Here is a 25,629-nt window from a genome sequence, read left to right as displayed (position 1 = left end):
AATAGGTCGTAAGTTGAAGACTACTGTACTGTATGCATTATTTTATTTTCCATTTATTATTACATTATATTGTAATAACTATTTAATTTACAGGTATTAACAGTTAGTTCAGGGATATTGAATGGTTCAAATGTATTTCGCTGTACAGTATTTCATTGTGGTTATACTGTAGCTTTGTTATAAGATTCAATGTGGTGTTTTGTAGGGGTTGGAACAAATTAGGCAATTTTCATGTGAAATGTGACTCGCAACACGAAAAACCACTTCACGAAAGCCACCACAGAACGAATTAACTTCGTGTTGTGAGGCATTACTGTATATAACAAAAGCTAGCCTATGCACTAAAGGTCGTCTTATGCACGGAAATATACGATATGTTTCTACTTGTGCAATGTACAGCTAGACTATTTTCAACAATATATGCTTAAATACACTGCAAACTGTTTCCTGAATATAACCTGCTGAAATGAGGGTGCATCTTATATGAGATGCCAAGTCTTCTTCAAATAGTACCCCAGAAAACTATGCACAAAAGCATCCTCTTGATTATTACACAATGGTTCACGATTAGAGAGGATGGAGAAGATCTCGAACCTGGGTTGTGTGCAGATGGATTTTGGTCACAAATTTAGGCACAAAACTAAAGACCCTCTTCCATCCTTAAGCTTGCTTTGATTACTAGTGTGTTCGTGCAACTTGCCAAATACAGTTTTCAGCACAGGAGAAGGAAGGGGATAAGGGCGGCTCCTATCATTCTGAGTAGCATTGCACATGCTTGGGCTCATACACCGAACACTGGTAACAGGAGCGCGATCTTCTGTACCACGTACCTATACACCTTCCTGGGCTGGGTTGGTTCTCGGTACCTCTCGCACTCATACATCAGGAGAGATCAGTCGAAGTCACACAAGACTCTGGCTGAATGATTTAATCTTTCATGTGCTTGGTCTAGTAAACTGGCAGTCGGACCTTGAATACCTATACTGAGTAACGATATACATGGGTGATGAGTATATTATTAGTAACTCCCTCGAGTATTGCATGCAGGAAAACAGTGATCGAAATCACACTCACTCTGGCTGATCTGTCTTCTTGGACTAAGATGGTGCCTTATTCCTCATCTTCAGGTAAGCAGTATCAGCAGTTTTGTTTGAGGGCATAACATGCGGTACAAAATCAAGAATACTGTGAGCCAATACGTCTTCCCAGAGTGGTTAGTTTTTGCCAGACACTCCCCTTAGTATGAGACCAAGCACAAATAGCAGGAACTGTGAGTGCTAGTGCTGTACTTCTTCCCAGTATGGGATACGGTACCATTTGGCACACACTGTATCTCTCTTTCCCGAGAGAGAAAGTGGTTGATCGTCCAGGAAAGGGTGAAGAAGGGCAGTACCCTTCATTCTGGCTGACTGTGCACATGTTAAAACCAGTAGTTGGCATGTGAGCACCTGTAGCACATAAAGAGAAACCTACCTTTGATGGATTGTTTCTTGGTACCTCACATGTGCATGCAGGGAGAGATTGGTCGGAGTTCCTGTGTCAAATACAGTAGTCTTCTTCGATGGTGTCTTCTTCTTCTTCTAGAAGTCAAAGCATGAAGAATCTAATAAAGATGAGGCACAGGAGAAAGAGGGACGTGAAAGTTCACTTCCTGCAGAGTTTTACAAGCCTATGATGATACTTCCACAGGGGAAGAGACAACACTATCAGGTAATATACCCTCAGGAAGAGTCTGCAGGGAAGAAGGGCACCCCTCCCCTTTGCACTCTGCGGCAGCAAAACCTCCTTCCTCCGAAAGAGCACTAGGAATGTCTAATGAATGTTACCCTCCTTAAGTTCCTGTTAATGTCATCGTAAGGCCACACTAGTGAGGGAATGAACAGCAGGACATGCCATCCAACAACAGGAACAAGGATGTTGCTGATTATCAGCAGGCTTGCTTATATAATTATCATACCCTCAAAGTATCTCTGAAAAATGACTGCATATCCCTATCTTCTTCCTTATATATCTACTGTATTGAACACAATAATCTGCTACCATATTTATTCAAGGTAAAGGAAAATGCAAAAGATCAAAACAGCCAAGTTATGAGGCAGCAGAGAAGTAGGTCTGTACTGTGCTGTGGCCGAAATCAAACAGAGTGCTCAGTTGCCCGTCAGGTAGGAGGTTGGACTTACTTCCACCCACCAGCAACTGCTACTACCTTGAAAATTTCATCGGCTGTTTCCAGCTTCACTGAAATCATATTCTGATTAAAGGACGATGGTTTGTATTATGTAGGAACAAATGAAAAATTAAAATCTTTGACATTTAACTCAACCCAATGACCCTGCGTTGTATTATATTTCAACAACCTACCATAAATTCGAGAAGGTAATCAAATAGAAAAAATTTGTTGAAGGACAGAAAACAGCAGGGGTCACCTATAGTAACTGTTGATCCATAATTACAAAACATGACTTTTATAACAAACCTCAGAACAGGAAATATTACCGTATATTATAATTAACTGCTGTTGAAAGTTTAATACATTTTTGACGCTATGTTACTATCTTCTTTGCTGCTTCAATTTCTTATATCTTATTTACAGTACTTAATATGAGAATGTAATTAAAGTAAAAATATAGCAATTTTGATCCAAGAATAAATTAATACTTTCACCATTGAAAATTAACAAAGAAAAGGGATTTTGACGAAGGAAAAATCTATTTCTGGGCTCAACCTGTGTTGCTCCGTGAAATGCTCCTTAATGCACCATTTCAAAGGTATAAATACTGCTAAATATACCAGAGAAAAAAGTTGCATGGAATGCTAGGAATATATCCAGCTCGCTCACCCCTAAAGGGTGTCGGTATTAAAACTGGGGCGAGTGATACCTTTCCAATTAGACTTCTCCCTCCTCAAAATCCCCCGTTACTACGAGGTGTCGTTCACTACAGCTACTGCCCCCCCCCCCCCCCACCACCACCACCATCACTACCTATCCTTGTAAACTTTTACTGTGATAGATAAATACCAGAAAATCTAAATCTTACAACAAAATTACTAAGAGCTATTTGATAATTTGGACCCATGAAAATATCAAGCCTTCAAGAATTACTTACACAGTAAACCTGAAAATAAACAGATATTGTATTGGGTTTCATTATCAGAATCTTTAACAAAACATAAAATATCTAAATTGTTTATTTGTAAATTTTGTAACAGTACTAGAGAACATAATATATACATAATTTACATTCAATCTGCTTATTTTTCAGCAAAACTTATAGACTTATCTGAAAATAAATGCAAATCTTCATCGTAAAGCTCTTCTTCAATCTCCTCTTCATCTTGGAAAAACGTTGGGAATGGTGGGTGGTTTTCTTCAGTGATCTTTCTAGTTGGTAGGCTGCAATCGTACATGTTAACATAGTTTCCAACTTCGCCAGGGATAGCCGGGCCGTGAACCCAAATAACATTGTGTCGTGTGTTGATACGCCATATCTAGATATGAGAAAGATAGACTTTACCTATTTCAACCTGCTTTAGTTATAATCATCTGAACTTTAAAAGTTATGGAAATTACTATAAATATTCTTATACATTTTTTGGGAGATGATTATAATAGGTATATGCATGCCAACTATAATGCAGTGCTGTATAATAAACAGCTATTCCTGAAGTATTGCATTTTCATAATTGAACCTTTTATTAAAACTAACTTATATTGCTCTAGACATTTAAAATACCAGTATATCTTAGAATTAAAAGAGGAGTTCTACAGTACAGCACATGAAAAGACATAAATATATGAAAGACCAGATATTAACATTGCCAGTATATTTTCATATACAATACTGTATCATTGTTACAGTAAAGTACATTTATTGCTGTAGTGTCTTAAACATTGATTGTACGCTTATAGTTCTTCAGCGAATATTTAAATCCTAGGGTTCATCTTATTGAGAAGATATTTTTTCATTAGACTGTTAGGTTAGGTTATAAGTTGTAAGACTATGGTTGGCAGGAAAATTATTTTTTCCTTGTAAGTGCCTGTCCATAGTAGGACACGAAACATTACTACTAAGTCCACTACATATGAACAAATGATTTGTATGAGTATGTTCTCAAGTTGACATGTTCTTAAGTCAAACATAATTAGCAGAGCCCTACAGTACTCTCTCTTACACTACCCAATGCGCCAAACAGTCGACGGCTCAAGAGTTGTATCATGCTTCACACCTGCTGAGTAGAACTTTGTACGTAAACAATTAGTGGTGTTTTACTGATATTCTTCTTTCAATTTTTACTGTGTTAGCATATTCAGTGTGTATTAGCGTTATTGTTACATTAACTACTGTATAGTACTGTATACAAAATACTATACCGTAGTAATGTATAGATTAAGTGTACAGTGTTTGAACAGTGCAAGTCGACCTGCTGAAAACAGCAATCACTCACAAGAGTTACCTTAGCTAATTAATCTGTATTGTAGTGATAGTGCTATACATAAATTACAGTAATATACACTAGAGTACCAGCAAATGTTGTTAGATAAGAACAGTGTTTTGTTGTTACGTAGTGTATGTATTACATGCATATTTCAGTGTGACAATGACTAGTGTTATGTGTACTGCAGTCTTACTGTGTAGGTGCACAAGTGTACATGTACTGTACACTTACTGAAATGTGTTCATTCATTAACACAATACTTATACTGTGATAGAAAGTAAATAAAGACTATATTAGGCAGTACAGAGGGTTACAGTAGATAGTATGATAGTCAATCACATCTAGGCAATGGGCAGAGAGTTGTTTAGTTTAGAGTTAACCCAACCTAGGGCAGCAAGTATTCACGGATTCTCACTTTTTGCGCCTGTCTCTACAGTCCGCCCTCGCTTTGTTCGGGTTCATGCTACGCGATTTCGCTCGTTCAAGACACAGAAAACTGTATAACCTATTAAATAAAAAATCACATATATGTGGGTTCGCGAGAATTACTCTAGCAGCGCCAAAGGTTTCAAACAGCCAAAGTTCCTTTGCACCTGGCTCGCTTTGCGCCACTTACTTCTCTGTCCAGTACAACATCCCATCTCACACTGACTCAGCTTCAGTCTTGCATTGTCTCTCCTAGTGTGTGTCTCTCCCGCTTCGGTCCTTTTTGAACAGAATCACATTTTCATGTAAAAAGTGATGTTACTGTACTGTACCAAAGCCTTAATGTGTCCAATACTTGTGTACAGTGTGCAAATGTACTGTATACTTACTGAAATGTCTTCATTCAATTACAAAATACTTATACTGTAATAGAAACCAAGTAAAATCAATACTAGGCAGTACTTAGTGCATTAATCGACTGTGCGTAGGCAATGGGGAGTGAGTTGGTAGGGTAAGGAGTTATCCCACCCCAGGGCAACAAGCATTCGCGGATTCTCTTTCTTCGCTCCTGTCTGTTACCTAACACCCATGAAGAGCGAGGGCTGACTTGTATTACTGAACTCCGCAAATAAGAAAGTGCAGCAAAAGTTTAGGTTTTTTATTGGAAGATAGTCTTTTGTCAATTTATTTTAATGGAGGAATTTTGGCAATTTGCTAAAATGTTATTTTCATTAGTAAAATAAATTTTTGAATATACTTACCCGATAATCATGTAGCTGTCAACTCTGTTGCCGACAGAAATCTACGGTCGGGATACGCCAGCGATCGCTATACAGGTGGGGGTGAACACCACAGCGCCATCTGTGGTCAGGTACTCCAGTACTTCTTGTCAACACCACCTCAATTTTTTCCTCGGTCCACTGGTTCTCTATGGGGAGGAAGGGTGGGTCAATTAAATCATGATTATCGGGTAAGTATATTCAAAAATTTATTTTACTAATGAAAATAAAATTTTTCAATATTAATCTTACCCGATAATCATGTAGCTGATTCACACCCAGGGTGGTGGGTGGAGACCAGCATACATGTTAACAAAGAAGCTAAGTATCCCGTATTTTATTTTATTAGTTATTCAAAAATAACATAAAATAAATAAGTACCTGGTAAGGAAGACGACTTGAACCATTACTCTGCCTTTATTAAGTACGTCTTCCTTACTGAGCGTAGCGGTCCTCTTAGGATGCTGAACGACTCTTAGGTGCTGAAGTATAAAGGGCTGCAACCCATACTAAAGGACCTCATCACAACCTTTAACCTCGGCGCTTCTCAAGAAAGAATTGACCACCCGCCAAATCAACAAGGATGTGGAAGGCTTCTTAGCCGACCGTACAACCCATAAAAAGTATTCAAGAGAAAGGTTAAAAAGGTTATGGGATTATGGGAATGTAGTGGCTGAGCCCCCGCCTACTACTGCATTCGTTGCTACGAATGGTCCCAGGGTGTAGCAGTTCTCGTAAAGAGACTGGACATCTTTGAGATAGAAAGATGCGAACACTGACTTGCTTCTCCAATAGGTTGCATCCATAACACTCTGCAGAGAACGGTTCTGTTTGAGGGCCACTGAAGTAGCCACAGCTCTCACTTCATGTGTCCTTACCTTCAGCAAAGCAAGGTCTTCTTCCTTCAGATGAGAATGTGCTTCCCTAATCAGGAGCCTGAATAGGTAAGAAACTGAGTTCTTAGACCTTGGAAGAGAAGGCTTCTTGATAGCACACCATAAGGCTTCTGATTGTCCTCGTAAAGGTTATGACCTTTTTAGATAGTACCTAAGAGCTCTAACTGGGCAAAGTACTCTCTCCAGTTCGTCCCCCACCAAGTTGGACAGGCTTGGGATCTCGAACGACTTAGGCCAAGGACGTGAAGGAAGCTCGTTTTAGCAAAAAACCGAGCTGCAAGGAACATGTAGCCGTTTCAGATGTGAAAACTATGTTCCTGCTGAAGGCGTGGATCTCACTTACTCTTTTAGCTGTTGTCAAGCACACGAGGAAAAGAGTCTTTAATGTGAGGTCCTTAAAAGAGGCTGATTGGAGAGGTTCAAATCTTGATGACATAAGGAACCTTAGGACCACGTCTAGATTTCAGCCTGGAGTGGACAACCGACGTTCCTTTGAGGTCTCAAAAGACCTAAGGAGGTCCTGTAGATCTTTGTTGGTGGAAAGATCCAAGCCTCTGTGGCGGAAAACCGCTGCCAACATACTTCTGTAACCCTTAATCGTAGGAGCTGAAAGGGATCTTACGTTCCTTAGATGTAACAGGAAGTCAGCAATCTGGGTTACAGTGGTACTGGATGAGGAAACTGCATTGGCCTTGTACCAGCTTCGGAAGACTTCCCCTTTAGACTGATAGACTCTGAGAGTGGATGTCCTCCTTGCTCTGGCAATCGCTCTGGCTGCCTCCTTCGAAAAGCCCCTAGCTCTTGAGAGTCTTTCGAAAGTCTGAAGGCAATCAGACGAAGAGCGTGGAGGTTTGGATGTACCTTCTTTACGTGAGGTAGACGTAGAAGGTCCACTCCTAGAGGAAGAGTCCTGGGAATGTCGACCAGCCATTGCAGTACCTCTATGAACCATTCTCTCGCGGACCAGAGCGGAGCCAACCAACGTCAGCCGTGTCCCTTTGCGAGAGGCGAACTTCTGAAGTACCCTGTTGACAATCTTGAACGGCGGGAATGCATACAGGTCGAGATGGGACCAATCCAGCAGAAAAGCATCCACGTGAACTGCTGCTGGGTCTGGAATCGGAGAACAATACAACGGGAGCCTCTAGGTTATCGAGGTAGCGAACAGATCTATGGTTGGCTGACCCCACAGGGCCCAAAGTCTGCTGCAAACATTCTTGTGAAGGGTCCACTCTGTGGGGATGACCTGACCCTTCCGGCTAAGGCGATCTGCCATGACATTCATATCGCCCTGAATGAACCTCGTTACCAGCGTGAGCTTTCGATCTTTTAACCAGATGAGGAGGTCCCTTGATATCTAGAACAACTTCCACGAATGAGTCCCTCCCTGCTTGGAGATGTAAGCCAAGGCTGTGGTGTTGTCAGAGTCCACCTCCACCACCTTGTTAAGCTGGAGGGACTTGAAGTTTATCAAGGCCAGATGAACCGCCAACAGCTCCTTGCAATAGATGTGAAGTGTCCTTAGCTCCTGATTCCATGTTCCCGAGCATTCCTGTCCGTCCAAAGTCGCACCCCAGCCCGTGTCTGATGCGTCAGAGAAGAGACGGCGGTCGGGTTTCTGAACAGCCAAAGGTAGACTTCCTTGAGAAGAAAGCTGTTCTTTCACCACGTGAGAGTAGACCTCCTCTCTTCGGAAACAGGAACTGAGATCGTCTCTAGCGTCATGTCCTTTATCCAGTGAGCCGCTAGATGATACTGAAGGGGGCGGAGGTGGCGTCTCCCTAACTCGATGAACAGGGCCAGCGATGAAAGTGTCCCTGTTAGACTCATCCACTACCTGACTGAGCATCGGTTCCTTCTCAGCATGCTCTGGATGCAATCTAGGGCTTAGTAGATCCTTGGGGCCGACGGAAAAGCCCGAAAAGCTCGACTCTGAAGATCCATACCCAGGTAGACAATAGTCTGGGATGGGACGAGCTGGGACTCCTCAAAATTGACCAGGAGGCCCAGTTCCTTGGTCAGATCCATAGTCCATCTGAGAATCTCCAGACAGCGACGACTTGTGGGAGCTCTTAAAAGCTAGTCGTCTGACGGAGCCGGACACAAGATCATGGTACTGCTGCACAGTCTGTGAACTGTCAACCATGGGGAAGCGAGGAAGTACAGCGACAACCCTAAGCTGTCTAGACTGTCTGGGTCGTACAGACAACTCCTTATCGGGTTGCTGAGGTTGCCGCACTGCGTCACAACAAGTCACTTCTGCTGGTTGTTGAACGTCTTCCCAGTGACACACTGACTCCGTAAACAAAAAATCCTCTAACAAGGACTAAGCTTGGACTGCATGTCTTGCAACAAAGCTCAAGGTCTATGGGAGCAGGTGTGGTAACAGACGGGGTTAGCGACTGAAGTGGAACCATTACCCTCCCTGGAAGCATGTTATGCTTAAATAAAAGTCCATAGGAGGCTAAGCAGCTAAAGGCTCCTCTCCAAATGACAGAGTCCTCAAGGGAATATCAGAAGGAGGGAGAATAGCACTTTCTCATCTACAGGAACCATATCCGAGAAAAGCTAAGTTCTCTCAGTGAGGGTTTCACTGGTGCAAAAGCAGCAGACTAGAAGGCAACGTTATGAAACTGCTTGACAGTCTAGTGAGTTGGCAACAACCAAAGATGTGTGACTGAGGAGCATGCGGTAAGGTATGCAGAGCATGCTGTATGCAGAGCATGCTGTATGTAGAGCATGCTGTAAGGTAAGCAGAGCATGTTGCATGGCGTGCGGCTTATGCTGCATGGGATGAGGCTCATACTGCATGGGATGAGGCTCATGCTGCATGGTATGAGGCTCATGCTGCATGGGATGAGGCTCATGCTGCAAGGGATGAGGCTCATGCCGCATGCGTTGAGGAGGATGCCGCATAGTATGAGGCTCCTGCCTCATGGGTTGAGGCGGTTGCCGCATAGCATGAGGCTCCTGCCTCATGGTTTGAGGAGGATTCCGCATAGCATGAGGCTCCTCATAGCATGAGACTCCTGCCTCATGGGTTGAGGAGGATGCCGCATAGCATGAGGCTCCTGCCTCATGGGTTGAGGAGGATGCCGCATAGCATGAGGCTGCCTCATGGGTAGAGGAGGTTGCCGCATAGCATGAGGCTCCTGCCTCATGGGTTGAGGAGGATGCCGCATAGCATGAGGCTCCTGCCTCATGGTTTGAGGAGGATGCCGCATAGCATGAGGCTCCTGTGAGGTTCCTGCCTCAAGAGTTGCGTCTGCCTCAAGGGTTGAGGAGGTAGCTGCGCAGAGAGAGGCTCATGCTGTGAAGAATGCGGTTGCTGCATGCGTTGAGGCGGCTGCCTCATAGCATGAGGTTCCTGCCTCAAGAGTTGCGTCTGCCTCAAGGGTTGAGGAGGTGGCTGCGCAGAGAGAGGCTCTTGCCTCAAGAGTTGAGGCTCTTGCCTCAAGAGTTGAGGTTCTTGCCTCAAGAGTTGAGGCTCTTGCCTCAAGAGTTGAGGTTCTTGCCTCAAGAGTTGAGGTTCTTGCCTCAAGAGTTGAGGTTCTTGCCTCAAGAGTTGAGGCTCTTGCCTCAAGAGTTGAGGTTCTTGCCTCAAGAGTTGAGGCTCTTGCCTCAAGAGTTGAGGTTCTTGCCTCAAGAGTTGAGGCTCTTGCCTCAAGAGTTGAGGTTCTTGCCTCAAGAGTTGAGGCTCTTGCCTCAAGAGTTGAGGTTCTTGCCTCAAGAGTTGAGGTTCTTGCCTCAAGAGTTGAGGCTCTTGCCTCAAGAGTTGAGGTTCTTGCCTCAAGAGTTGAGGCTCTTGCCTCAAGAGTTGAGGTTCTTGCCTCAAGAGTTGAGGCTCTTGCCTCAAGAGTTGAGGCTCTTGCCTCAAGAGTTGAGGCGGTTGCCGCATAGCATGAGGCTCCTGCCTCAAGGAAAGTGGAGGTTGCTGCATAGCGCTGGTACCTGGCAACTCCCAATGCGGCAGCTCACGCATGGAGGCAGGAGGAGCCTCAACATCATACGTCTGGCAGGGTGGACTGCGCAGAGGTGGAGGAGCGCTCGCAGGAGGAGGTGTGCTAACCTTCTCTGCCTGAAACTCCTGCATCAACACCGCAAGCTGAGACTGCATTGTCTGCAGCATAGACCACTAGAGTTTAAGAAAGACAACAACAAACGGAGCTACTGTCCGTTGAGACTGAGGGTCTAAAACAGCTGGTGCGGCAACAGACGGAGTTACTGCCTGTTGCGATACCACCTTGCCTCTCTGGGAGGTGTGCAGTTGTCGTACTGCAGCAAGTCCGAACTGACCCAGTGCTAATGGCACCACCTAGGAGTTGGACTTGCGCGGAAGGGACCGACTTGCACTTAAAAGCTGCAAGATTTGGTCCATGGTTTCTGCGAGAAACCTCTTCCGCAGACGAGGAATAAAAGGGCTCTCTCGTCTTTGTGTGGGTGGGGTGATCACGTCGGCTACGTGAGTTGGTTACACCCGAAACCACGGAGGGAAACGTCTGTTCGTCGATCAAGGCCTGATGAACCCATAAGTCCTTCGACGTTACTTCTCCCCTGGGCTTGGGAGCTTGTAAGAGGTCCCAGACTAGGCGAACAACTGGCACGAACAGACGAACCCTCGAACGCAACACTGTAACACTTTGCGCTTATCACTTTATCACTTTTGATTTTCTGTTTGCACTTATTTCACTGAACTCGAAACTTTAAGCGGTTTGTACCTGAAACACGCAATTCTATCCTTCATTAAAAGTTAGTAATTGCGAAAACAGTATTACAATGTAACAGAAAAACATAATGAAAGATAAATAATTCAGTGGCTGGAAAAGAGACTAAACACTAGATCAAATAAACTACGTTTAAAATCTCTCACCGCATAAAGCCTGAGAACAAGAATAAAACTCTAGAAACGTTTACCTTCTTCCCCTAAAGAGACTAGGGAGAAGAGCAAAAACGATAACAACGTTACCCGCTTGAACGAAACGTTTATCCTCCTCTCTCTCCCTCCGTCTCTATCTCTCTCTCTCTCTCTCCTGACTTAGAACCTGAGAGATGAGCCCAATTATATATATCGTTAAAACATATTATTGTTAAAGGAAAAAAACTGAAAGATTTCCCAAATAAAAAGTTCCTTTATTAGAATTAAAACCATTTAAGCTAAGAAAGAATGAACAAAACGCTAGAATCGTTCTACTCTTACTGCAACGTGACACCGTGAATACTCTCTCTCTATCGTAACGATAGAGCGCAAGTTGAACGTTCTGAACGTCAACAACTGCAGAGACAAAACAAAACGTTAGTTCAACTTTGAAAACAGTACGAGACTAACAAAGAAATTCTTTCAAAAACATTAAAATAGCATAATATGTTAACAGGTAACAACGAAATGACGGGCTCAATGTTAATTAACTTCGGTTCCAAGAAAAGACCGCCTACTATTAGGAAAGGTCGAATATAAACAAATATAAAAATTAATTTTAATAAGTTTATAATAAAAGGAAGTTAATCGAAGAGGCCTATAAAAGGCGGAGAGATATAAAATAAATCTATAACTTTTGTTAAGCAAAATTAAGAAAGAGAGTCTATACTCTCTTCGACACCAACACTTCCGTCTAAGTGAAGGGTCGGCCATTAAAAGTGAAAGAGAGTTCATACTCTCTTCGTCACCAAAATTAAATCAAAAATTAAATCAAATTAATTCCAAAAACTTGCTAAGCTAATGATAAAGCTTCCTGAATAGCGAAGGCTAAACTCTAGAGCAAATACATCACCAAATCGTGAGCAATAACTCCAGAATCAACAGCGTATCCATGTAGGTCTAGCCGGAGGCACGACAGAGGAAAAATTGAGGTGGTGTTGACAAGAAGTACTGGAGTACCTGACCACAGATGGCGCTGTGGTGTTCACCCCCACCTGTATAGCGATCGCTGGCGTATCCCGACCGTAGATTTCTGTCGGCAACAGAGTTGACAGCTACATGATTATCGGGTAAGATTAATATTGAAAAATGCAATATATCTATAGTTATTCTAATGCATTTAACTATTTTTCATTTCAAAACAACTGCCCTATTTTGCAAGGTATGTATTACTGAACAAAAAGGAAGATATGATAAAAACTTTTTTTTCTAATTCGCATAGAATTGGAATGCAGTTTGCATCACATTAAAATATTTTGTGATTTATGGTTTATTCTAACTTCGACAATTACAGTAGAGCCATTTACAGATTAAGCTCACATTATTGAATATAAACAAAGAAACTATTTGTCAATTTACAACACCAAAGGAACTCTGGCAATCTGCTAAATCTGTCAACTTGACCAAGGCATGTTGGTAGTTTTCAAAATCAGTTTTTACATCATTTGCCACTCATTCTTTCCTTTTTTTTCATTCAGTAATTTTAATGCATGCTGTCATATGTTGTTTGGTAAAAAAAAAAAAAAATGCATTTGTTATGTTATTCAATGCTGTTGTGGAATGCAACTACATAATTTACTGTTGAATCTTATGGTTATAATGTTATAAACGGCACTTCACTCTTCAGAAAACAATCCTCAAGCAAATTGAGAACTTAGTCACACATATTCACAATCAATTCTCTAATTCTTTAGTTTATCAAAGTTGCACTTCCATAGCATATAGAATGTTGGGTAAGATTAATTGAAACAATATCAATATCATCAATGAATGTTTCAGGATTAAATGCCTCAAACTACCTTAAAAACCAATTCAATTTTCTATACTGTATTACAAGGATTGGTAATCTTTTAATGATAATCAAATCTACTAACCTTAACTCCCCTGATAATTCGAGGATTGCGGCCCATATGCCCCGGCATCTTTGTACCTGGCCAAACTCTAGCTTTCTCACCGCCACCACCAATGCTTCCTCCACTTCTATGTGCCTTGGTTACACCATGAGTTGCTCGCAGACCTTTGAAGCCCCACCGTTTCATTACACCTTGAAATCCTCGATCAATCCTGTAACAAAATTCCTTCTATAAATATCAATTTAATCAATAAAAATAACTTTTCATAAGTATGTAAAGTATTTAAAATTACAGAGATAATCCTCATCTATACTTTATTATCTAAAGGATTCCTGAATTTGTACAGTAGGTAAACTTATGACTTGCAACATTGCCAGGTGAATAAAACACCAAAACATCTGAATCCATAACATGTCTCAACATATTTCATCAGATCTATACAAACTTATTATTTCAAATTTCTAATGACCTAATTTTTCTGGTTACATTTTCCACACAGAATTTCACTGGTAAAATAAGATTAGCCAATAAGTAATTTAGTTTAAGCATACCATTGAATCATATTTCCAAACTCACAAGCCTCGTTTGATGTATTTCTTCTTAAAATAGAGTTAAATAAATATGAGCCCTCACATAGTCAAAACAACCGGGACAATTAGGTGGGAAGACAGAAGATGAGATGATAAACAGAAGTCAGAAAACATTGCAGGTACGGGTAGACAGGCTTCTGCATGGAGCCTCAGACAATATCTACAGTTTATAGGGTTATGGTGGCCTACTGATAACATCCCTGCCCGGGGATTTGAGTCCTGCTCAAAATCGTTAGTTCCCTTAGTTGCTACAACCACACCCTCCTTGTGAGCTAAGGATGGGGGTTTGGTTAAGCCTATAGGTCTACTTGCAGAGTCATCAGCAGCCATTGGTTGGCCCTCCCTGGTCCTAGCTTGGGTGGAGAGGGGGCTTGGGCGCTGATCATATGTATGTAAGGTCAGACTCTATGGCAGTGTCCTGATTGCTAGGGCAGTGTCACTGTCCCTTGCCTCTGCCATTCATGAGTGGCCTTTAAAGTGACATTACTGTATATATACTATGATCATACAAAACACAAGACCAAAAATTAAATAATTATCACATTTTTCCTGTCTATATAAACCTGTCCTTTAATAGGATTATGACTTCAGTGAAGCTGGAACGGCTGTTAGTTTTTACGAGGTAGTTATGGCTACTGCTGTGTTGGCAAGTAAGAACCACCCACCTGATAGTCGGCTAGACGCTCGATTTTGACCTCAAAGCCTGGCTTGTATAGTTAGCAAAAATACAAATTAATCTAAAAATTTTATTTTCATTATAAAATAAATTTTTGAACATAATTACCTGGTAGTTATATATATATATATAGCTGACGTCAGGGACGTAAGCTATATATATATAACTACCAGGTAAGTTTTATGTTTAAAAAATTGTGATTGTTCCTAACACCATCCTTTAATAGGAGACTTATCTTTAGGAAGAAAAAAGTTCATATGGACCAAATTCTGGCTGGCTAACCTTTCCTGGGAAATGTCTGGCCCTGTATAAGGGTGAAGATGATGACTACTGTCAACATACTAACAGCCAGCACATGGAGATGTCACTGGAATTGGTAAATAGTCACAGGAGAACCTATACCCTTACACAGGATATGTTGTCTGAATGTATACTCATTATGAGAAATGGGTTTGCATACATTTTATACATCGTCCCTCTTATCTAAGAGGATAGGCGAGATACTTTATAACAAATCTTGTCTGAAAAGAATGGTTGCTCTATTATGAAGTTTATCTGTGTCTAGCATTCGAACTAGCATATAACGGCCATGACCGGTGCACCCCAAGGGAGGGGAAGAAAGATGAGAAGACCAGTCATTCTCACTTAATCTAGGCTTAATCTTAGATGAGATGCTTCTTGTCCCATGAGGGAGTTGGGCTGGCTATACAATCTGCTGAGCATTCACCACCAGATCAAGGATAAAGGTATCCAAAGACTTGTGGGTATACTACCATAGGTAATGGGAAGTGAAGGTTGTCTGGCATTTCCAGACTCCTGCCAATAAAACCTTCATCACTGACTGGTTCTTCCTGAAAGCAAGAGTGGAGATGATACCACAGACTTTGTAAGCATTTGCCCACAAAGCTCCATTAATCCTCGGTGGCTGGAGCCAGAACGAAACAGTGTTCTTAGATACCCTTTTCCATGGTCCTACTGGTGCTAAGAAAGTCTCTCTGGTTCTCAGGCCTGAAGTGCAGTCCTCTAAAGATAGCACTGTAGAGCTCTCACTAGTCAGAAAAGCAAGTCATTCTGGTTCTTCCTGGATGCCTCTTTGAGAGAATATGGAGAAGGAACTGAATATAGTATCATGAACGTCTGGGTTTGGGGTCTTGGCCACAAACCCAGGCATAATGGTAAAGGAGACTTTCCATCCCTCAGAAGGACTTGTGACATGTGAGATGCCATACAACTCACAAACTCACTTTGCTGATGCCAAGATTAGCAGAAAAATAGTCTTGAGTGTCAAATCCTTAACCAGCCAGCCAGTCAGCTTATCTGTGTCTAGCATTCGAACCACCATATAACGGCCATGACCGCTGCACCTAAGAGAGGGGAAGAAAGACGAGAAGACCAGTCATTCTAACTTAATCTAGGCTTAATCTTAGACGAGATGCTTCTTGTCCCATGAGGGAGTTGGGCTGGCTATACAATCTGCTGAGCATTCACCACCAGATCAAGGATAAAGGTATCCAAAGACTTGTGGGTACACTACCGTAGGTAATGGGAAGTGAAGGTTGTCTGGCATTTCCAAACTCCTGCCAATAAAACCTTCATCACTGACTGGTTCTTCCTGAAAGCAAGAGTGGAGATGATACCACAGACTTTGTAAGCATTTGCCCACAAAGGTCCTTTAATCCTCGTTGGCTGAAGCCAGAACGAAAGCAGCATGCTGAGTTCTCTGCATAGCTGACCTCAAACCACTGCAGGTAAACCATGCTCACTTGTGTACCTAGTATTAAGACTAATATTGTTTCGTCCCCATACCCTGACGAGGTGGTATTGGGAAAGTCCTAGTTACACAGTTTTTCCTTCTAAAGAACTTGGAATAACTTTACCAAGACAGTCATACTTTTACATACCTCAACATACAGCTTGCATAGGCCGCGGACCTTGCGTAGCAAGGTTTTAGCGAGGTGCAGGGACTCGCTATTTTTTTAATACTGATACACTCAGATAAGGAGCCCCCGGGTAAAGCCAAAAGCCAGATTGGCTGGGACGTCCACCATTCCTAATAGGTGAGTCACCCCTATTAAATAGCGTGGTTTGTATTCCAGTTACGTAACAAATGACAAATTCGTAGATAATTTGTATTTTTCCCAACTATACAAACTTTAGCTATTCAAGCAAACCTACTCGCCAGCCCTATCCCCCTTGAAGTCCTACCTCCAAGCAAAGTGAGCTCAATCACAGGTGTGTGAGGGGGGAGGTAGCAAGTTACCCTCCCCTACCCCTGCTAACTAGCGGTATGGGTAGTTAACCCTCGGTAAAAATTAATTGCTATTAAATAGCGTGGTTTGTATTCCAGTTACGGAACAAACAAGGAATAATGCTTTCTTGTATCCGTCGGGCATGTTTTGTAAATATTTGAATTAAAATAGTCGGTGCAGTTTTAAAAGTTCAGTCTGCCAACAAGTAGCGATTGTCACACAGTCATCACCAAAATGGATGAGAAAAATACTGTCTTCAACTCCACTGTCTTAAACTGTAATAAAAAAAAGTTCTTTGCTAAAACTGAGGCGGTCTGATTTAGGAATAACAATGTCCGTTGCCATCTGAGGAGTAGGTGGGTGACCGCTATTGCTTTTTGCCCCCTTAGCACAGTTCTTGGATTTGTTCTTATTCCAATCCTTGATGCAACTTCAGCTGAAACCTCAACTATTGCATCTTGAAGCATGCGTGGTGGTGAATCGTGTGTGTTCTCAGCAGCGATCACATTTTCATCTTTAATACAGTATTTTCCACATCAGCTTTCACTGGATAAGGACTATGACAATACTTAATTTTTTCCGTACAATTATTGTCATTTCTGTAATCTAAAGTTGTCTTTAATCAACCTTTGGAGTTATATACTTTACATCGCCATGTAATACAGCTTAAGGTTGTTTTGTTCTTTCTATATACTGTATAAATCCATTACAACTTACTTTGTCTCGTCAACCTTTTGATAAAATTATTTCCATTATGGGTAATGTAGAAGTACATTACTCAATATCAAATAAAAAGCTGATGAATCACACATCTTTATTCTATGAAAAACTGTAGTCTATTAATTCTAAGATGCTTAATTTTAGTTTCCTGCTAAATATGAAGATTACCTCGTCGCTCAAATTTTCCGCCCAAAACCACCATTGCTAAAAAGAATATCGCTCAGAACAACTTCGCTGAAACGGACTTTGCCGAACAGGTATACAACCCCCAGTTGACATTGCCACCACTAAGCAGGACGTTCTCGCTTGAACAGAAATGGGAGTACAGTACTACCTCTCTGAGCCTGCAGATCCAATTTGCCTATGGAAAGACTATCGCTGCTACCATGTCTATCAGCATGACTAGATACTTCAATCCATATTTGAGTATGAGAATCAACTTTATCCAATTGCTTATAATCCCCAGATCTTGACAAAAGGAAAGCAGCCTGATCAATCCTAAAGCAACTGCCCCTCGAGAGAGGCCAGGATCAGCTAATTGGCGAGATACCTGAAAAGATATATCCCATTCCAGTGGGCTCAAAATGACATCAGTGAACATCCGACGAGCAGAGGACAGTCTGAAACACAAGAACTTGAACTGTTACCCTATTCCCACATGGATGAAGAGGTGGTATTTTCTGGAGGACTGGTGAACAGGTATCTGGAAATATGCATCCTTCAAAACCGACAAGAGCAAGAAGTCTTTTTCTCTGACGGCAGACCACATGATACTATCTCCAAGGTGAACAGATTTTGATAAACAAACTTGTTCAGTGGCGAAAGGTAGATAACTGGTCTCAATCCTCTTGTTGACTTCTTCACCAAAACTATCGGGTGCATTATCAAATGATTTTAGAGTGCTTGCAAGGCAAGAAACGCTGTATAAATTTCCAGCACATTGATGTGCAGATGCTGCTATTCTGCTGATCACACTTGATGTGATTATGGTGCCTAGGTGTGTGCAACACCACTCCTTGGATGCGTCTGAGGACAATTGCAAGTCTGGAGGTGGAGAGTCAAGTTGGACTTGTCTGGCAAGGTTTCTTTTGTCCAGCTACCAGGTAAGATCTGGGGGGCCAACCAGTGATTATTTAAATACCACTGAAAGATTTTCTGGAGGATATGTCCATGGAGAATGAATTTCTCCAGCAAAAAGTGAAAGAGAAGACATTACCAAAGCCAAGCTGTAAGTACTATCTTAGGCAGAAATTCACGAAACGAAAGCCACTCCGGAATGAATTAATTTTGTATCTTGAAATCCTCTTGGCAGTGTTTACTGGTAAATGCTATTTGGTGTTGTTATACCGAGTTCAATAAATGATCTGTTGATGGATCATCTCATGCAAAAAAATTATTTTGCACTACATAAATAAAATGAGGATCACCTGACACATTTGTGAGTGAAAAACCTACATTTATGAGAATGAACTACAGTATATTGATATACTGTACAGTATTAGTTCATATAATTTTCAAATAATACCAATGGTCTCTGGCATATTGAATCGACATTTAATAACATACTGATTCATATAAACATCAGATATACTGTATACTCACGTTATCCCACGAATATCAACATAACTTCCAGGTCGAAAATGAGATGCATACAAAGGGGTGCCTGGTGCTAGCTTAGCAGTTGGACTGATGATGAACTTGGTTAGTTTTCTCTTTGGCAAAACACCAGATTCAACAAAAAGGGAATTAAATTCCTTTGTTACCTGCAAAAAAAAGAGAAAAACATTTTTTTAAGTAAAATTATTGTTACATCAAGTCAGTCTGAAATCTTCATAGATAAATAACCAAGTTTCTCTTTGAACTAATTGTAGTCATAGATTAAATTTTGCAATGAAACAAAGAAAAATGGAATTACCAAAAAAACAACTTTAAATGAATTAGAAAATTTGCTCAGTGAGTATGATGACAATGGCTATCAACCATAACTACATGGCTGGGTGTTTTACAGGCCATTACGCTGTATGCCAGGTGATGTCATTTAAGAAACCAACTCCTTATACTGAACTATGCTCAAAGTCGTCACCCTGAAGTTTTTAGCCTGATTGACGTGTTATTTCAGCCAGAAAACATCACATCTCTCATACAACTCATGACCCAGGAAATCTTTACAATAATGAAATTTTAATCATGAAATTGATTAGTGTACTTCTATACTCCCCAAAAGTTTGTATTGTTTCCAGCCTCCCGTTAAAATACTACCGCTAGGGTTATGGGAGTCCTTTGACTGGCCAGACAGTACTACATTGGATCCTTCTCTCTAGTTATGGTTCATTTTCCCTTTGCCTACACACACACCCAATAGTCTGGCCTATTCTTTACATATTCTCCTCTGTCCTGACAACAGTGAGATTACCAAACAATTCTTCTTCACCTAAGGGGTTAACTACCGCACTATAATTGTTCAGTGGCCACTTTCCTCTTGGTAAGGGTAGAAGAGAATCTTTAGCTATGGTAAGCAGCTCTTCTAGGAGAAGGACACTCCAAAATCAAACCATTGTTCTCTAGTCTTGGGTAGTGCCATAGCCTCTGTACCATGGTCTTCCACTGTCTTGGGTTAGAGTTCTCTTGCTTGAGGGTACACTCAGACCCACTATTCTATCTCATTTCACTTCCTTTTTTTTAAGTTTTTATAGCATATATATGAAATATTTATCTTAATGTTATTACTGGAGATAAGAAGAATATGTCAGACATAGAAGCCAGGTCTCTTTTTAATGAACATGTTAAAGAACATAGAGGATCAACTTTTATCTATACTGATGGCTCCAAATCTGATGCTGGCGTTGGATTTGGAGTACATAGTAATGGTTTTAATTGTAGAGGTGCACTTCCTCTGACCGCTTCCATATTTACTGCCGAACTGTATGGCATATTAACTGCTATTGAGAAAATAGCGTTGGAGAAGGAGGGTAATTTTACAATTTTTAGTGATGCAAGGAGTGTCCTTCAAGCTATGGAAGTTTTCAATTCTAATAACCCTCTAGTTTTAAAGATTTTAGAATGGCTTTTCCTTATTGGACGGAGAGGTATAACAGTTCAATTTTGTTGGGTTCCAGCACATGTAGGTGTGTCCGGGAATGAGAAGGCAGATTCACTGGCTAAGGAGGCTGCATCCGAGTTGCTGCCAAGAAGGTATCCCATTCCCTGTAATGATTTCTTACCTGACATCAAAAAATTGGTTTGCAATAAATGGCAACAGCAATGGGATAGTCAAGATGGCAATAAAATGAGGGAAGTAACAAATGACATATCTCCTTGGAGGTATAATATGATGCCCCGAAAATGGGAGACGTCTCTTTGTCGTCTCCGTATTGGTCAAACTCGGTTGACACATGAGTTTCTGCTGAAGGGCCAACACCAACCGTATTGTGACAACTGTTTAGTACCTCTAACAGTAAGGCATTTGTTGACCGAATGCCCCAATTATAACATCTTGCGGAATAGATATTTGTTTGAGGCTCGAGGTGAGGGTGGCAGGTTCATCCTTGCCAAGATTCTTGGAAATGATGTGTCCTACCATGCAAGTGGCATTTTTAGATTTCTTTCAGAAGCAGGTCTTCTGAAAAATATTTAACTTTTATGACATTCAATTTTTATGATTTTAATTGAATACTCTTTAATTTTTTATTTTACTTCATTTTTTACTTTTGTATACATAAATTAAATGTTACCGGCGTCAATGACCTTAGATGTCAGGATGCCTGAAAACTTTAAATCATTCATTCATTCATTCCACTGTCTTTGGGTTAGAGTTCTCTTGCTTGAGGGTACACTTGGGCACACTATTCTATCTTATTTCTCTTCCTCTTATTTTGTTAAAGTTTTTATAGTTTATATAGGAGATATTTATTTTAAAGTTACTGTTCTCAAAATATTTAATTTTTCCGTTTCCTTTCCTCACTGGGCTATTTTCTTTGTTGGAGCCGCTGGTCTTATAGCATCCTGCTTTTCCAACTAGGGTTGTAGCTTAGCAATTAATAATAATAATAATAATAATAATAATAATAATAATAATAATAATAATAATAATATTAATACACAAAGCTCTCCAAAGTGTAGACATCTATCATGAAACTAAAATTGTCCCATTTTCCTTTACTTCAATAGCCATGACTCATCAAGCATAATAATGTATTGTGTATATATGACATTTCCCAATGCCTACCTCGTGGGAAGCATTGGGGACATGTACAAGTATATCAAAATAAACTATACTAGGTTACAGAAGGGAAATGGTTATTAACTGCAGAGGTTGAAGCCAGCTTACAGAGCGACCCATGGTGCGGTACCCCAAGACTGATTGATTGATTGATGGATTTGAAGTTTTCTGGCATCCTGACATCTAAGGTCATTGACGCCGATATCATTTATTTTACATAAAAGTTAAGATGTCATTAGAGAAGTTAAATAGTTTTCAGAAGACCTGCTTCTGAAATAAATCTAAAAATCCCACTCACATAGTAGGACACATCATGTCCAAGAACCTTGGCAAGGATGAACCTGCCATCCTCACCTCAAGCCTCAAACAGATATCTATTTCAGTCAACAAATGCCTCACTGTTAAATGTACCAAACAGTCGTCGCAATACGGTTGGTGTTGGCCCTTCAGAAGAAACTCGTGTGTCAACCGAGTGTGACCAATGCAGAGACGACAAAGAGACGTCTCCCACTTTCGGGGCATCATGTTATACCTCCAAGGAGATATGACATTTGTTACCTCTCCAATCTTATTGTCATCTAGACTATCCCAGTGCTGTTGCCAATTATTACGAAACTATTTCTTGATGTTAGGTAGGAAATCATTACAGGGAATGGGATACCTTCTTGGTAGCAACTTGGATGCAGCATTCTTCGCCAGTAAATCTGCCTTCTCATTCCCAGACATACCTGCATGTGCTGGAACTCAACAAAATCGAACCATTATACCTCTCCGACCAATAATAAAAAGCAATTCTAAAACCTCTAAAACTAGAGGGTTACTAGAATTAAAAACTTCTAAAGCTTGAAGGACATTCCTTGCATCACTAAAAATGGTAAAATTACCCTCCTTCTCCAACGCTATTTTCTCAATAGCGGTTAGCATGCCATACAGTTCGGCAGTAAATATGGAAGCTGTTGGAGGAAGTGCACCTCTACAATTAAAACCATTACTATGTACTCCAAATCCAACGCCAGCATCAGATTTGGAGCCATCAGTGTATATAAAAGTTGATCCCCTATGTTCTGCAACATGTTCCATAAAAAGAGACCTAGATTCTAAGTCAGTCATATTCTTCTTAACTCCAATAAAATATTTACAAAAAGATATCTCCGGTAATTTCCATGGAGGCACTGATGATACCTTAAATGTAAGCACCTTACTTCTAATTACCTTAAATGTAAGCACCTTACTTCTAATTATATTCGGACTGTTTAAAAATTGTTTCACCCAAAACCCATAAGGTTGAGGAGATTTAAGGTGCAACTCAAAGTATGATGTGTGTCTTACAAGGCTTGCAGTCTGAAAGGGTAAAGAGTTAGGGAGTCTTTGCAACCTAAACCAATACCAAACAATAGAAGACTTTTGGTAAAGGTCTAGAGGTAATTCTCCAGCATCAACAAGGAGACTTGTGATAGGCGAAGTTCTTAACGCTCCCGTGGACAATCTAATACCAGCATGATGTATTGAATCTAATATCTTTAATCGGCTTGGGATGGCTGAACAGTATATTTCACCTCCATAACTAATTTTGGAGAAAATCAAGGCCTTTTATAATTTTAAAATAGTATTGCGGTCTGCCCCCATGATGTATGGGACAATACTTTTAAAAGATTCAAAGCCTTTTAACACTTTTAAGTGATAAAATATCAAACCTAAAAATTTTGCTTCACTTACACATGGGATACATTGACCTTTAATGTATATATCCAGGTCTGGATGTACTCCCTGGATACGACAAAAATGGACAATAGTAGTTTTACTTGTCGAAAACTTTAATCCATTCATATTGGCCCACTGGATAATTTTGTCCATTGAGAGTTGTAGTTTTCTCTCAACCATTGCCATTCTAGTTCCAGCAAATGATATGGAGAGATCATCCACAAATAACGTTGAGAGAACATCCCGGGGTATGACTGAGGATATCCCATTAATTGTTAGTGCAAACAGGGTTACACTCAGCACACTACCCTGAGAAACTCCTTCTTCCTGACATTTACTCTCTGATAGAGTTTCCCCCACTCTCACTTGAAAAACTCTATGTGATAGAAATGACTGAATAAATAGTGGTAGCTCTCCTCTTAATCCTAATTCATGAATTGTCTTTAGTATACCATATCTCCATGTGGTATCATATGCCTTTTCAAGGTAAAAAAAAGACTGTCACATGCTGCTGTTAGGAAACAAAAGCTTTACAAATAGAGGACTCAAGTCGTATCAACACATCAGTCGTTGAGTGCATTTTTCTGAATCCACATTGAATGGGTGATAAAATACCCTTCTTTTCAAGGTACCACATCAGCCTTGCATTGACCATCTTCTTCATCATTTTACATTAACAAGATGTCAATGCTATAGGTCGATAGTTTGCTGCTAAAAACCTGTCCTTACCTGGTCGCAAGGGTCGCCCATGGGAGCAATACAACAAAAGCCTGAAATTCAGGGACATTGCAAACAGGTGCACAGTTGGGGAACCCACACAAAGTCAGGTCTTTCTTGGCTATCAGAGTATTCAAAGACCATTCAGGGGCCACCATCTGAGTCACTCTGTTCAGGTTGTCTGCAAGCACATTCCTCTTCCCCAGAATGAAACGAGCTGAGAGGGACACCAAATGATCTTCTGACCATCGTATAACCTCTACTACAAGATGGCATATGGGCAGCAAAAAGGTACCTCCTTGTTTGTTTATATAAGCCACCACTGTGGTGTTGGCGCTCATCAACACCACAGAGTGACCAGCCAGCAACTGATGGAACTGGTGGAAAGCTAGGCAGGCTGCCGAGTGTGCAAGCATATTTGCAAGAAATGAACTTACCACTAAAATGCCATCTCTTGTAAAATAATAATCCTGTTCACTCTCCAGGACTGGATGAAGATTTAGTCAATGAGTTAGACTTTATTCAAGTTAAATAACTTCCGCCAAACACAACTCCTTTGCTACAACCCATGGATCAACAGGTCATTTGTAATTGCAAGAAATTATATAATAAAGCCTTGTTTCGGAAGTGATTTGAAGTCAGTAATGATACTCGACTAACTTTGAAAGAATTTTGGAAAACTCAATTTCATATTCTTAATTGCGTTAACTTTATTGATAATGCGTGGAACCAAGTGACCTACCGTACTATGAACTCAGCCTGGAGGAAACTCTGGCCCGAGTGTGTACCAGGGCAAGATTTTGAGGGCTTTAGTACTAATGACAAAACTGTGAATGACATTGTTTCCTTGGGACAAAGCACAGGCTTGGAGGTACAATGATGATGTTGACGAGGGAGGAGGAAGGGAAGGAGGATATCCCCATTTCAGTTATTAAAGAAAAGTGTATAAAGTGGGAGGAAAGTTCAAGCTTTTGTTGTAAGAACCCATCCTGATACTGTAGTAACCAACAGGACTGTAAACCTTTTCAATGATAATGTTATGTCGCATTACTTTATTCTGCAACAAAGGCAAAAGTAACTAACATTGTGTCAATTTTTAATTAAAAAAATCCTTCCCCAAAGCGACAGAGAAGGGAAAAAAAAACCCCGAACCTCAATTATTAGATGTTTTTATGGAAGGGGATTCTCCCTCCCAGCAATAACTCCTTCATTCCTCCCCACACTACCATCCACTTACTTAATCTGTCATATCGCAACAAGTTTTCTTATGTTAAGATAACTTCTAATGTTTTTATTTTTATTGAGAGTTTTATATGTCTTATTGTATTTAATGTTTGTGTAAAATCTACATCATTCCATCACTTTTTTATGCTAATGTCTTGCTACTAGCAAATTATTAACTTCTATATTTATGTAATGAGAAATAATAATTCGGTATTAAAACATCAGTA

General features: G+C 40.7%; 1 protein-coding gene across 1 annotated transcript in view; it reads right to left on the bottom strand.

Moving 5' to 3' along the window:
* Positions 1-3,176: 3,176 nt before the first annotated feature.
* LOC137632796 (large ribosomal subunit protein uL3m-like) overlaps positions 3,177-25,629 on the bottom strand; it is a 43,025-nt gene continuing 20,572 nt past the window's right edge. The window contains exons 5-7 of the mRNA XM_068364884.1: positions 19,144-19,304; positions 13,328-13,517; positions 3,177-3,489 (exon numbers count right to left, since the gene is read on the bottom strand). Coding sequence (XP_068220985.1) covers positions 3,253-3,489; positions 13,328-13,517; positions 19,144-19,304 — 588 coding nt within the window. The 3' untranslated portion in view covers positions 3,177-3,252. The remainder of the gene's footprint in view (positions 3,490-13,327; positions 13,518-19,143; positions 19,305-25,629) is intronic.

The sequence above is a fragment of the Palaemon carinicauda genome, chromosome 42 (assembly GCF_036898095.1).
Source record: "Palaemon carinicauda isolate YSFRI2023 chromosome 42, ASM3689809v2, whole genome shotgun sequence".
NCBI classification, from domain to species: Eukaryota; Metazoa; Arthropoda; class Malacostraca; order Decapoda; family Palaemonidae; genus Palaemon; species Palaemon carinicauda.
This window is presented reverse-complemented; position numbering and strand designations above follow the sequence as displayed.